Source organism: Canis lupus, chromosome 7 (assembly GCF_048164855.1).
Source record: "Canis lupus baileyi chromosome 7, mCanLup2.hap1, whole genome shotgun sequence".
Lineage (NCBI taxonomy): Eukaryota > Metazoa > Chordata > Mammalia > Carnivora > Canidae > Canis > Canis lupus.
Genome location: NC_132844.1, coordinates 40,785,220 through 40,800,806, shown reverse-complemented (window position 1 = coordinate 40,800,806; position 15,587 = coordinate 40,785,220). Strand labels below are relative to the sequence as shown.

General features: G+C 34.0%; 1 protein-coding gene across 5 annotated transcripts in view; it reads left to right on the top strand.

Moving 5' to 3' along the window:
- Positions 1-15,587, top strand: part of ADGRB3 (adhesion G protein-coupled receptor B3) — a 715,781-nt gene that overhangs the window by 416,857 nt on the left and 283,337 nt on the right. For all 5 annotated transcript variants that reach the window (XM_072832455.1, XM_072832460.1, XM_072832459.1 and 2 more), the window contains one exon: positions 8,497-8,540. In XM_072832455.1, the coding sequence (XP_072688556.1) occupies positions 8,497-8,540 (44 nt within the window). The remainder of the gene's footprint in view (positions 1-8,496; positions 8,541-15,587) is intronic.

Below are 15,587 nucleotides of genomic sequence, written 5' to 3'. Positions count from 1 at the left end.
TAGCATGATACTGCTGTCTTTCAGCATTTAGAAAAATCTGTGAGGTTTATTCGTAGTTCTCAAATTGGTCATAGTCACAAAAATTCTTATGGAAATTTGAGCTTGTACAAGGTTTTGTTTTCTTTGCCATATTTGCTTACATACTAATAAGATCAAGCTAACAAATGAAGGAGTCTGTTTTATGTGTATAAACTAAAATTAATTGTGAGCCTTGGCCTTTGTAAATCATAGCTGAAAACACAATGGAAGACTATAATGAATATGCTTGTTACTGTTAGATAAGCATGACAAACAATGAAAAGAGATTTCAGCACTCATCAGTGGGTATTTTGATGAATATCAAAGACTGATAACAACCTAAGGAATTAAAAATCACTTGGCAAAGCTTAAGGAAGACCAGTCTATGCATCTATAATCTCTACAAAGGGATGTTTGTATCCCTTTACTTTTTGAATTACTTTTCTACCCTAGCTTTTATCTATTTGAAAAAGATTTCTGACTTTTTTTTTTCCTGCCTAAAGCTGTTGGTAATTTTTATGAAAGAGTTTTGAAATGCTAACTAGACAAGCAGATTGATGGCTGTGCCACTGGCTGAAATTGAGATAGACATTCTCTAGCTACAGTTGGTTTTGTTTTTCTGGTTATATCCTAAATTCCCCAGTTTGAATAAACAATCTTCCCACTTACATTTCAAATTCAGTTTATTTTATTCGTAATACATAGTTAAAATTTTTCAAAAAGATTTTAGAATAATCACACTATTTTTGGAGCAGTGGTCAGCAAACTTTTTCAGTTAGGAGTCAGATAGCAAATACTTTAGACTTGTGAGCCATAATGGCCTCTGTCCCATCTACTCAGTTCTGCTGTTGGAGCATGAAAGCAGCCAGACAATATACAAATGGGTGTGGTTCTGTAATGAAATTTTATCTACAAAAATAGGTGGCAAGCCAGATTTGGCTTCTGGGCTATTGAGTTAGTCAACCTCTGTATGGCACACAACCCATACTCCTCCCCGCAAAATGCCCATTTCCTAATCTCCAGTACCTGTTGTGTTATATGTCAAAACGGACTTTGCAGATGTGATTAAGGGTAAGGACATTGAGATGGGGGAAAATATCATGTATTATCTGGGTAGGTCCAGTTTAATCACCTGAACCATTAAAAGTGAACAAGTTTTCCCTATGGCTGTAGTCAAAAATACAACATAATGAAGATTCAAGTACTATTGCTAATTTTGACAGTGGAGGAAGAAGGCCTCAAGCCAAGGGGTGTAGTATAGGCAGCCCCTAAAAGCTGAAAACAACCCATGCTTGCCAACCAGGAAGGAAATGTGGTCCTCAGTCCTGCAACTGCAAGGAACTGCTTTTTGCTGAAACTTGAATGAGCCTGAATATGGATTGATCCTTAGATTCTCCATAAAGCAGTGCAATCTTGCCGATACTTTGATTTCAGCCTTGTGAATCTCTTGAACAGAGGTCCAGCTGAGCTCACAAGACTTCTGACCTACAGAAACTGTGAGATAATAAATTTATGTTGTTCTTTGCTGCTATTTATGGTAATTTGTTACAGCAGCAGTAGAAAACTAATAACACTGCATTGGAACATTGCGAAATTAATTTTAGATTATGAAGATAATATATATGTAAACATTAATAGTGCCATTTTGAATCAGATATAATACAAAAATGATGCATTATTCAATAAGAATTAATTAGCAACTAGAGATTAAATTTTGTCCTGCTGATTATCATACCAGCACTTTAGGAACCTGATTAAAAGAGATACCAGACAGTGAGAATAGCGTTGTGAAGTGGTGGTGGGATGTGAGAGAAAATCAGAGGATGCTACAGGACAGCACCACCTAGGCGGCCACAGGAAGGGTCTTGTGCAGCCAGGTGCTGAACATCTGAGGCAACTCTGGCATTTGTACATATGTTGTGCTTTTGAAGCGATTTAGTAAAACTTCTCTGCTGGCAGATGATAGACTGGAACAGTGCAAAACAACACTGTCAGTCTTGCCTCTTCTACAATCCCATAAAAGTATTGGTAAGATACATTATAATATCCTCTTGGCTGTAAAAGGAAAAGACTTAAGCTTTATGTTTTATCTATATGAAATCTAGTTATTTAACTATTTTTAAATTAAAGTTATTTGCCACTCCAACTCAGGAAATATTTGGAGTAATTTATGCCCCTAGGAAATAACCCATGTGCTTATTGGGAGGTGCATCAGACTCCTGTGCAGATTGCATCATTGGAAATTATGTAATCATATAATCATATATGACCAAGACACTCTAAGACACTTGCATGCAGGCAATGATTTTCTCTGAAGAACACACATACAAACAATTCCTGATGGTGGTTCTACTTTTTATTGTTTCCCATATGTCAAATAGGCAGTATTCATTGGGAAATAATGTACATCCCGGTTAGTGATATATCTCAGAAATTAGAGCGGCAGGCTATTATCATATACACAAAAATCATATCATCTGGATAATGAGGGCTAGTAAGTAACCACATAGCAGAAGCTGAATTAAATATAAGCTGTTTCTTTATGTTCCAATTAAGTAGCTGCCAACTCCTCAAGAAAAGCTATGCAACATGGATGCAACTCATCCTGGTAAAACAATAGTCTGCATTTCTCGCTTCAGTGGTCTTTAGATTAGTCTGCCTTAGTTAAAGCCAGCTCATTCTTTTCCTTATTGACTGGTTCTCAATGTGATGCTTTCTGCAGAACCCTCATAAATCTATCCAAAAGTCCCTTTATCTCCATTCTCCTATTAAGTAAAAGCATAGTATTACAGTTTTAATGATGCTCTTTAGACTTCAGGATGTCAGCTACCCTTTCAAGAAGAAGAAGGAGAAGGAGGAGAAAGAGAGTGTTAGAATGAGATTTAGTTCTTTTAAATATCATTTAAAAATATGAAAATATGGCACAGTACTTATGATAACCTTGAAAAAGGATTTGGAGAACATTCAACAGACCATTTTCTGTTGTTGAGTTTTATACACCTTTTTCAACTGCATCATATGCTTGGGTGGTATATTACGCTTTCAGGAACTATGAAGCTGTTTATATGTTAAAAGAAGTACTTAAACTTACCAGCTTTTAGTGACCTTTCATAGATTTGACTATGGAAAAATTTACATCCATCAAGATCTTACCTCCCATAGCATGCATTCCTTAGACTTTTTTAAATGTGTCTTTTCTTAAGTAGTATTAAAATTACACACAAGATATAAAATAGTCTTATGGGTCAGGTCAATCATTTTGGAAATGTTCTCAAGGAATTCCCAAAATCTATTTGTGCAGCTATATAACAACTACAACTAAGCTTTGGTGGGGAAAGAAAAGGAACATATGCTTAGCAAAACCCAGGTACTTTTAACGCAATGCCTTTGTGTCTAAAATTTTGAAAATTAAAGAGAGACAGTGAAGTGTCTGTTGAACAATCATTCTTCCATCTACATTCAAGAAGTCAGTGTACAATGCACTAGAAGATGTGATAGAGAGAGTCATCCTGGAACATCTGAGTCAGAAAATTGGAAATGTTGATACGATTCTGATGAAGTCACTGCCCTTCTTCATGCCCTTAGATGCTTTGTCTATTTGCTTGCTTTGCCTCTATAGACAGGAGGATATATTGTTTTAAGAGGACTCTGAAAGGTACAAGAAAGTTAAGACGTTTCTAGATTTGGAAGTTACTGTGTCACATGAACACTAAGCATGTGAAAGTTTGAAGAAACACAGGGTAAATAAACCATATAATTTTTGTTGCATGTGTCTTGAGCAGTGCTTTTTCAAATTTGATGTGGCTAGAAATTATGTTGGGTGGAGGCAGTAATAATAAAATGCATGTTCCTAGGTATAGTCCCAATCTCAAAATTTGTGGAGCCAAGGACTCTACATTTTTAATAAGCACCCCAGTTGATTTTAGAGTAGGTCCAGAGAAAATACTTGGAAAACCATAAGATAGCAAGAGTGTTATGGCATGTGGATTGAATTCATTCAGAACTGAAAATCACCAAAGAAAAATTAGAGAAGTTTGATCTTTATTCATCTTTATTGTGACTTTACTCTTATTTTTTTCTGTGATGAACTTCCTTCAGATCTCTGCTCAAATATCATCTTACAGGTGAAGGCTTCCCAGTATATAAGATTGCAATTCATTCATTTCCCAGTCTTTCCTGTCATTGTCATTTACTTCTCATAGCACAGATTACCATCCAGCATATTATATATTTATGTGTTTATGTCTCTCTCCCTGCCCTCTTCACTAGAATTAAGTCTATGAAGCAAGAATTTTGTTTTGTTCAATGCTGCATCCTTGGTGATTCAAATGGTACCTGGAATGTAATAGGTGTTTACTAAGTGATTGTAATTTACTATAGGGAGATATAGACTTGTTGTTTGTTTGGTTTTTTGCTTGCTTGTTTTACCAAAAACGTGTTTTTCAAGAATAGAGTATCCTTTCCAAAAGTTTTCAAGTCGATGCTGTTTTAATATTTTAAGTGTCAACGATATTGACAGCTTTGTAAATGAATTTTCTTAAGCACACTTGTCCCATTTGGCTGAGAATTGTTTGTTTCCTTAGTTTAATGCATTTCTTAAATCTGCTGCTATAGGCTAGTGCACAGCTTGCCTATTTTCCTCTTGCTCATGTCATTATGGTTTGTTACTCTCTGTTGTGCTCACCATTTCCTGTTATTGATTTCCTGTAAATTCCTCATAACACGTCTTGTAGCACAGTGCGTTTGAGAAAAGTATCTAAAAATTATAACAAATATTTTACAAGTGGTTTTGCAGCAGAACCTTTTTTAGCCAGTTTTTTTTTCTTGTTTAGAGTTCATTCATCATTGATATTTGCTTCATGTTTCCCATTGCTCATTCTTTTTCCTTAAGCAACTAGTCTATCTAGATACTAAGATTCCTCTAATTTGTTTATTCTGTTTATTTTCCTAATCTTCAAATGTTTAAATAGTTGACCTCAGTTCACAGACCTATATGTTGGTAACTAGACATGAATGCTCGCAGAGGGGTGTCTGTCCTGTAGTTTCCAGAATGTAAAGTGAAACACAAGATTGAGTGGTGCATTTTGGAACCTATAATAATTGTCACATGGATGCTTCTTAAAATTTCACAAGGACAAGAAGAGAAGTATGGAATAAGATCCAAGTGATGAGGGATGAAGAAGGTAGAAGATAAAATTAAAGTTAACAATGGCATGGATTAAAAGTAGAATAAGCATTCCTCACCTCTATACTTTTATATAGTTCCTTTAAGGAATTAAAAAAGAAAGAGATACCCAAACAATTAAGGCCATGTTATATTTCTTTTCTAATGCTATTTTTTGTTGTAACCTGTTATGAACTCTAAATATGAAATATTGATCCTATATTGGTTTATAAAGAGATTTAACTTTAACTCATACATTACTAAAAGAGGTGAACTGGATTCAGAAAACTATTATCTCTGGTTCTTCACCCATAATTAGTTTCTATATTCATGAAATTTATATTCCCATACCCTTATTGTGAGATTTCAAAGAAAATTTATTTTCTATAAAGTGTTTTGAGCTCTTTTGAACAAGTACCCTGATAGAATATAGCATAGCTTTATGATACAACATTGTAGTTATACTAAGGCTTTCTTAGAAAGTCACAGATTGAAATGAAAATTTCAACAAAACCAGATAGAATCTCATAGGACAGAGGAAGAAAACTATTTTAAAAAGAAGGAAAAAAAAAAAAAAAAGGAAAAGAAAACAAGTTGAAGCACCATTCCCTTCTATGACCCTCTGCAGATCTATCCCTCCTATAGAACCACATTAAGACCTACTTAATTCATGAAACTTGATCTAACATGAGCCATAATGCTCCTTATTTCTCCATTAAACAGTATATTATGACTAGTGACACTTATAAAAATATGTCTCCTTATTGTTATATAAATATTCCACATGTGTGTTCCTCATCAACTTCTATAGGATTTTTACCTTTTTCAGGGAAAGGAGAGCTTTTATGCTCTAAGACCATAGTTTATAGGTATGAGCATTTGACAAGAAGTAACATACCTTGGATATGTGGTCTTTGAGGGATTTTTGGTAATGCAGTTAAAATCTTGGAATTAATCAAATGTCCTCATTAAAATTAAAATTAAAAATAAAATTGGGTTGGATTTCACAAATTTTAAAATCACTATTTTTAATCTTTATTTCTGGTGAAATTCTAGAATGGACCCAGCAAACAGCATTTAGAAAGACAACACTGCACAAAGAACCTGCCTAGCCTTTTAAAGAGGTTGTTTTGCCAGATATACCTCAGTGATTATCTACTTAAAGACAAGACTGAGGGTGGGTGCTGGAGGTCACAGAGGGAGCATGTCCACTTATGGAACAGAGCCAGTAGCTTGTTTCAGGATTATAACTTTTATCTGCCTTGGCCTATTCATCATTTTTATTAGTGACTTGATAGGATGAGAACATATTTACTATGTTTGTTTCTTAATCCTGTAATGATTTTAAAAGTTTTGAGTCAATAGTGAATGTATGGGTTGTCAAAATCAAAATTCAGCAAGTGGTCTCCTAGGACACTTCAATGTGTAAGTAATCAAGCTAAGGAAGATCTGATAGCTTGCATCATTAGGAATATGGCACTTAAAGGGGAGGAGCAATAGGACCACTTTGTTCTGCACAGGTAGGATACACATGGATGGTTTCCCTAAACATACTTTAGAAGTGTGTGCTCCGGGAAATAAGTGATGTGGAGAATGAGAGAACTTAAAACCAACAGAGTATGTTTAATAGAGAAGAGGACTCTTCAGGGGTAGAATAGTGTTTGTAGATATCTAAAGATATCATGTAAAGGAAGAGTTATGAGGCTAGTTTCAAAAGGGCCAAATAAGGCCCAATGAATGTGACAAACAGAAAGAAAACACTTTCAACAATTAGTATCTTTAAAACAGAAAGCACTTCCCAAGATAATGAAAACCTCATCGTATCATCCTGAGGGTCAGGATGGCCACTCATACATATGTAATTATTGAACTGAATAAAAATTTGGCACAATTTTTACATAGCTTCATTAGATGTGATTCCATATAAGAAAATCTGTTAAGAAGATATTGCAAGCCATGACATATAAACTTGTCAAATCCCTATGTTATGCACCTGAAACTAATGTAACATTGTGAACAATTGAAATAAACAACAAACAAACCAACAAACAAAAAAACACTTTGCTGTGGTGTAGATGTGGTCACATCTGCATTTTCTCTAGTTGATTTCAGAAGAATAATATGGTGTTCAAGAAATAACAACAGCTCTACTGGGATTTTCCCATTTTTACATTTTAAGCTTATAGGAATGAAATTATTAGACTTTGCATTTCTTTCCAAATTCAAAAGAATATCCCATTTTATGCTTCCATCTCCGTCTTCACTCAGTAGGTATAATTATTATCATTAAGAAGACATACAAAAGGGTTATGAAATAGTGGATCTGGTTTAATTAGTTCATGCTAATTGTGAAGTACACCCCAAGAAGGCAGCCATGAATGACTTGCTAGGGAGAGGGGCACATTGGGGCAGAGGAGCTTGCATATCAGGTACAAATTTGTACTTAAAATCCCTTTTGGGCAGCCCCGGTGGCTTAGAGGTTTAGTGATGCCTTCAGCCCAGGGCGTGATCCTGGAGACCCAGGATCAGTCCCATGTTGGGCTCCCTGCATGGAGCCTACCTTTCCCTCTGCCTGTCTCTCTCTTTCTGTCTCTCTCTCTCTCTCTAATAAATAAATAAAATCTTTAAAAAAAATCCCTTTCAATGACATTTATATTGTCCATACTTTAAGGGAAAACCAACTCAGAGAATGCTGTGAGGTGCATCGATTTTAATTTCATTCGTTGTCATTATTGAATAAAATATTCCTTTTTTAAAAAAAATACAACTATACATAATAAATCCATTTTTAGGGAAAAAAAGTGGCTATTTCAAGCCAACTCTCTGGAAATAGACAGTAAATGCAACTATCTCTTGCCCCCAGGAAGGTGACCAACTGAAGGTTGATGAGGGTGGCAGTGGTGATGTTTGTACCTGTGCATAATATAGAATGTTTATCTGTGATTTAAATTTTGTAGATATTTTGGTATTCTGAAAAGAAATAATCCAGCAATTAATGTTTTATAGATTAAAAACTGAAATAGAAATTATCAGATGTTGGACCTTGTGCTATAAAAAAGGTTCACTTTCACTTTTCAAAAAAAAAACCCTAAATATAGGTTGTAATGTTTATAATAAATGTATTGTCTTTATGACTAGAATTTCATAAAATGCATCACCAAATCTATGAAAAAGGACATACGAAATTTTTATGCAAAAAAATAGTATCACACTGCAAGATAAGAAATCTGCCATTCTGTTTGGATTTCGCATAAAACTTCCATTTTTGTTGTATGTATTCAAGAGACATTTATTCTTTCTCTGCTTATTTTTAGGGTACTTTGAATCCCTATTGTGTGTTATGGGATGACTCAAAAACGTAAGTGACAGATGTTTTCTTATATTACTTTGGGTTAAATATTCAAAGCACATTAAGTTATTTCAGCTGCCTGATAGTCAACAAGAATATGATAAGTTAGTGGGATGTGAGTTACACTTAGAAAACATTCTCCTTTTTGAATCTTCAGAACAGGATGATGAATGTGTTTGTGTGTGATGATGCCATCAGATTATGTCCCAAGATAGGATTGCATTACCTAATATGTAAGGCACATTGCAATGCAAATTCCATCAGGATTTTTTAAAAGCTCTAATATTTTAAAATCATAGAAGCTCAAATGCTATTTCAACATTTTGCCCTAGTCATTCAGCTCGGCATTGCAGAATAAAATAGCAATCTCCATGGTCATTTAGCCAATACATTACTTGCATGACCTTGAATCTATTATCAGAGTAATGCGCTATTCATATGGCCCTTCCAAATTGTTTTGTCATAAAAACATTAAGTAACATTTAATTTTCTTATTCATGTATTTTATGAATTCATGAAGACAATAGAAAACAATTGCAATAAATAAGGATTAATAATTCTTCAATGCATTCCTTTGTATAAGTAATTGCAATATATCTTCTCAAAACTACTCTCATTGGTAATACTATGAGATTTTAAGAAAGATCTCACAGAGCAGAAAAACCCTGATTAAGTGCTAGACTCTTATACTTTAAATACTCATGTACATTTATTTCCAGATTATACAGCCTTGTTTTGTGTGGAGGGGAGATAAATATTAATCATCCCAAAGGCTAATAGTGCCATGTGGATGCTGTAAGATAGAGTACCACGTTGTTGAGTTCTAGGTATTCTGTGATTCCCCAGTGTTCTTAACCCTAAATCTGATCTACAGCTGAGGTTTTATTGTGTCACTTACCTCTCACCAGTAGTTACTGGAGAGTCTAAACGAAGGACATAACTAGAATTCTAGGTAAAGAACAAACCTACTGTCAGTATGGTTTCCTAGGGTACTGATAGATTTTACATTACAGTATTTATTTGGATGATGAATCAGTGATATTGGGCATATTATTTGCTATAGATCCTGATATTCTAAGGATCCTTTTTTTCCAAGGAACTTTAGTGCCATAAGGAAAATCCTAACTTGCCCTCGTGATAACATGAGCTGGATGCCCTCACTGATGTCATTATTTTTTCTTTTTTAAATATAATACAGAAATCCAGAGTTGTAAAATTTCTGCAAGCTTTGTTCTTTACCAATAGCCAGAGAAGACTCTAGTAGTATATTCTGAGCCCCTGTTTAATATGTTGTATAGCCAAGGGAAGAATGCAATGCTACAAAAATCTAATTAAATATTTTCTATTTAAGAAAAATATACCATCTTAAATTCCTGATTATAGCTACTTGAATATCTTCATGAATAATAACCAACTTGTATTTAGTTTTATTATGTTTTTAGTGGTGGAATGTGCTTCAAACAGAGGAAGTCTTAGTTATTCCTAAGGACCTTTGGAACTGTTAAAGGAATACTATGAGAAGAAACAGCATTCCCCTATTGTGTTACTCTTGGTCACAATAGGTCCCCCTATTGTGTGACTCTTGGTTTCCTTTTACAGAATGTCTAAGGTTTTAAGTTCATAAAGATATGAGGTTTGAGGTCAGCACTAATTTGGGGAATCAATCATACTCTTTTCCAACATCTGCTAAAACATCATTCCCATCCATGACAAAAAAACAAACAAACAAAACCCCCATGTCTTGCCTTTATAAAATTCAACTTTTAAGTTGACCTTAAAGAAAACTATTCAGTCAGCGGTGTGGTTAGCTGCCTTTCAAAGTAGATTACCTGAAGAGATCAGTGTAGTTCATGTTTCCTTGATGTACCTGAAAAGTAATCAAAACTGACAGAACTTCTGTCCCATCACACCTTTTACCAGAGTGTTTTATCATTAAATTGTTTTCTGTGTGAGTTTTAAACAATGAAGGTTAAAACAACTTTGTTTTCCTCACATCAGTTTTATTTTGATCATGTTTATCTGATCATGCTTATCTGTATACATAATAGCTTTACCAATGCAATCATTTCAACTTTGAGATAAGTGCTCTAAGTATAGGTAGTAGTGGAGATATGGCTTCTACTTTTTATAAGGAAAAGAGTTGACTTAAATGATTTTTTCAAGATTGAAGTTATAGAGTTGAAATTAGAAGTTGTTTTAAAATTTTAGTTTATGTTATCAGATTGTCTTACCTTTTTCATTGAGGCATAAATGATATATAACATATTTGTCTTAGGTGTACAACACATTCATCTGATATTTGTATATATTGCAAAATGATCACCACAATAAGTCTAGTTAACATCCATCACCACACAGTTACATTTTCTTTCTTGCGATGAGAACTTCAATGATTTACTCTCTTAACAACATTCAAATATGCAACAGTGTTATTAACCATCGTTATCATGCTCTAAATTATACCGCCATGACTTGTTTATTGTATAACTGGAAGTTTCTAGCTTTTGACCTCCTTCACTCATCTTGCCCACTACTCCCTTCTGGCAATATTCAATTGCCTTTAATTTTTTAAATTAATTTTTAATAACAAAATGAATACCCAAGTATCTTTTACTTATAAAATTTTAAAACATAACTACTGAGGCAAAAGTCCCCATTAATCATCACCACCTTGATTATCTACAGCCACTCATCTCCCCAAGATCACTTCTAGCTATAATTTATTATGTATAATTTCAGGCATCCAGTTATGCATTGACATATGTATGCAGCCTTGCCTTAGAAATTAATACTATTTTTACATAGGTACTATGATACAGTATGTAACACTGGCATCTTCAGTTTTTAATTCTATAATATATTGTGGAAATTTTAAAACTTTACTACGTATGTTATGGTTTTTTGTATGAGCTTCATTTTATAGGTATATCATAATTGATTTAGTATTCTTAATATTGATGGTATTGAGGAAATTTTCAATTTATTTTATTAAATGAACTGTACTTCTGTGTACCTCTTTGTACATTCTGTCTTGAGGTTGTCTCTGACCATCTAGTTCAAAGTGGATGGTCTGTTGTTCCCTTTATACCAGCCTATTTTATATTCTTCACATTATTTATTTCTTATTTATTTTTGTTTGCTTTTATCTGTCTCCCCCACTAGGAAGTAAGTGCCATGAGAGTGATATTTTATCTTTCTTATTCGCCACTGCACTCTTAATGCCTAGAACATACACACATAGTATATATTCAACAAGTACTTCAACTGGTTAGTTTTGCACAAGCATAAATATTTGAATAGTTCTCAGGTACTGTTTCTCTTTAAGAATTATTTCCATTTATGTTTTATCTTATTAGTTCTAGCAACAATGAGACCTAACATTGGAAGTTTGAAGGGAGAATGCTTCAGCTTGGTACAATACTGAGGTCCATTATAAACAATCAATTTTATTTCTAATGATAATCTATTACTGTGATAATCCCAAACAAAGACATTTTTTATTTCACTCTGATTGGGTACAATAGTTTCAGAAAATTTCAAAATATATTTTTATCTCACTTTGGCTAGCTAATTAACAGGATGCAGAAGATGTTTCATTATGGATGACCCATGAAATAAATTGAAAGTACTTTCTCACTTCAGAAATAGGCTTTTTTGGCTAGGAGAAGTGTTTTTTTTCCTTTTTTTAATGTTTAAACATTTTCTGGGCAGCCCAGGTGGCTCAGCAGTTTAGAGCTGCCTTCAGCCCAGGGCATGATCCTGGAGACCCAGGATCGAATCCCACGTCAGGCTCTCTGCATGGAGCCTGCTTCTCCCTCTGCCTGTGTCTCTGCCTCTCTCTCTCTCTCTCTCTGTGTGTGTGTGCTCTCATGAATAAATAAATAAAATCTTAAATAAATAAATAAATAAATAAATAAATAAATAGATAAATAGATAAATAAATAACATTTTCTTTAATATAGCTTACAAAGTTATCATTTGGGTAATAATTTGTGCCTTCTTTGGGATACTTTAAATTTGTATTTTGAGTATCATGTGTGATGACTACATTCCCTAGAAAATCCATAATCCTTTGTTTTAATTAACCTGTGGTCTTTCTCCATGGGTCTTAGTAGCACCATCTGATGCTATCAGGTCTGTGAAAGATCATGTTTGTTTTCAGAAAATGTTTCAGAGTGTCAATCATGTGAATTTCAATTATGATTTCTTAACTATTGCTAAACAGTTTTACCAATCCATTTATAACTTATGTGCCTCCCTTGTGGTTGAAAACAAAAACTTCTAATGGGCTTTCCATTTTTCTACACTGCTAACTGATTTGTTGCAGTTGGGAGTAACAATTGTCACATTTTTTATTGAGACTGATACTGGCTTGTTTTATTTCAAAGTTAAGTAATTGAATTGATTTCTTTTCTTTTCTTCTATTATCCTTATTTTTTCATCAGCAGGACTTTTCCCTCTCTTTTGTCTTCTATATTGTAAGTCACCATTTCATTTACCTGACAATACGATTCCTAAAAATATAAAACTAACACTCTGGCTTCATGCCATCACTTTAGATGGGGTCGCCATCATTTTCTTTGCTCTTCAGGTGATTGACATACTCATGCCATTATGAAGACATGATGTCATAACTGTCAGACATACACTTAAAGAAAGATCTGTTAGCTTTTAGAAGTTCGACACAAGTATACATTGTTACCTAATGTTACACAAGCATTGTTATCATTAGGTAGCCAAACGTTCCCCTCCAAGTGATAACCAAATGGTAAAGCTCTTTCATAAGGCCCTATTCACAATGTATCAGACTTGGCAAACTGATATGGACAGAACTTAATATTCTTATGATTATTATAAAGAAGCAAAAGAACAAGGGAGAGATCTTATTGGAAACTTAATTTATACAGTAGTTGAGAAAGAAAACAGAAAAAGAACAGATATGCAAAATAGTAATACAATGGATGCCCCTATTGTTTTAGAGGAAGCATTCTTTCCAGACCTCTACCTAACTGAAATATTTTCTTGAACGACAATGAGTCTGTATTCATTATCTTCAACATACATATATCCACGATTCCAGTGGATGTGTTTCTAGAATTTCTTAGTGATTTAATTAACCAGACATAAGATTTGAAAACTATTTATCTTCTAGAAGTGTTATTACTTTTATTGCATAGATTACTCAGTATAAAATATGTTAGGGGCCCCTCAGTGGCTTAGTTGGTTAAGAGTCAGACTCTTGGTCTCAGCTCAGACTCATGATCTCAGGGTCCTTAGATTGAGCTGAGGTGGGGGGCTCAGCGCTCAGAATGGAGTCTGCTTGAGGTCCTCTCCCTCTGCCCCACCTCAGCTTGTGTGTGCGTGCATGTGCACATACTCTCTCTCTCTCTCTCTCTCTCTCAAGTAAATTAGTCTTTAAAATATGTTAAACTTTAACTGAGTACATCATGGTAGTCAATACGTTGGAAATAAACTACATGATTATATTACAAGAATGGTGTTCAGTCTTCTAAATTAACGTTATTATGGGTAACTTTTGATATGTTGAGTATATGTCCTAGGTATCAGCATGTTTATTTATTCTTGATAGTCTCTTAAGTAATGTTAGCCCTTCTGTAGTGAGAGTGGTAAGAAATAACCATTTCTGACTGGTATTTAATATAATTTTATCTTTGTTGGTATATTCAGAGCCCATATGGATCCAATTACAGATGCGATTAAGATGTCAGGTTTCTATGGAATTACTCATTATCCATTCAGGTTCAGTGATCAATTCTCAAATTGTATAAAACTATGCTATTATGCTTTATTTCCTTTCATTATACTCACACTAACAGAAATGAGAATATTCAACTTTTATGGTATCAAAATACTAGTCCTTGTAAAGTAAAATTTACCTAATCTCCAATAATTTAAATATTGTATCTTGGTCAGAAATAATCACACCCAAATTCATAACAGTTATTTGTTTTCAGATTTATCATTGATAAAATGTTGCTTTTGTTTGGAAAACAACCGTGTTCTTTTAAAAGTATTATAAAATCAATAAAAAAATAATAATTTGAGAAAATAGCAATATAATATAATAAATGGAGCTTTCTTTATTCTTGTTTTTTTGTCTTAGTACATTACCTTTGAAGTTTTGTGATATCCACAATTGTGTATTTCTTCATAAATCCATTGTAATTCAAAATGACTTGTTTCAGCTTCCTTCAGAAAAAAATTTTCTTTTTCATCCTTTAAATAGTTTTCAGTTTTCTTGCAGCACCTTGGTGGCTCAGTTGGTTGAGTGTCTGATTCTTGGTTTCAGCTCAGGTCATGATCTCAAGGTCCTGGGATTGAGGCCTGTGTTGGACTCCATGCTCAGCTGGGAGATGGCTTAAGATTCTCCTGTCCCATTCCCTCTTCTCTTCCTCCCTGAATACTCTGTCTCTTTCATCTCTCTCTCTCTCTCAAGTAAATAAGTCTTTCCAAAATAATAAAACAAAGAATTTAAATGCTCTTTAGAATGTTTTGATTTCATCATAGATTTTATGGTATTTAATTTAGTTTTCCTAAATGTATATTTTTGTCTTTGTTAGTGTATAAATTATCCTTTTTTAAAAAAGATTTTATTTGTTTATTTGAAAGAGAGACAAAGATAACAAGAGAGAGCTCAAGCAGAGAGGAGAGGGAGAAGCAGGCTCCCCACTGAGCAGGAAGCCCAATGCAGGGCTCATTCACAGGACTCTAGGAACATGACCTGAGCCAAAGGTAGATCTTTAACTGACTGAGCCACCCAGGGGCTCCTAAATTATCCCTTTTTAACTAATAAAGTCTATATATGTACCTCTAATATTGTTACCAACTCATTATGCCCATTAGTCTGAGCAGTAAAATTCAAGAAACATTGCATTATGCCTTCCACAAAGTATTCTGAGGGCTAATATTGGAGAAAATTGTCCTCACGTGTTTTTTTTATTGTAATCAATGCCTTGATCCTCTAAAGTAGAGGTTAGGAAACTAAAGCCTACAGACTGTGAGACAAATGCAGACTGATACCTGTTTTTATAGTAA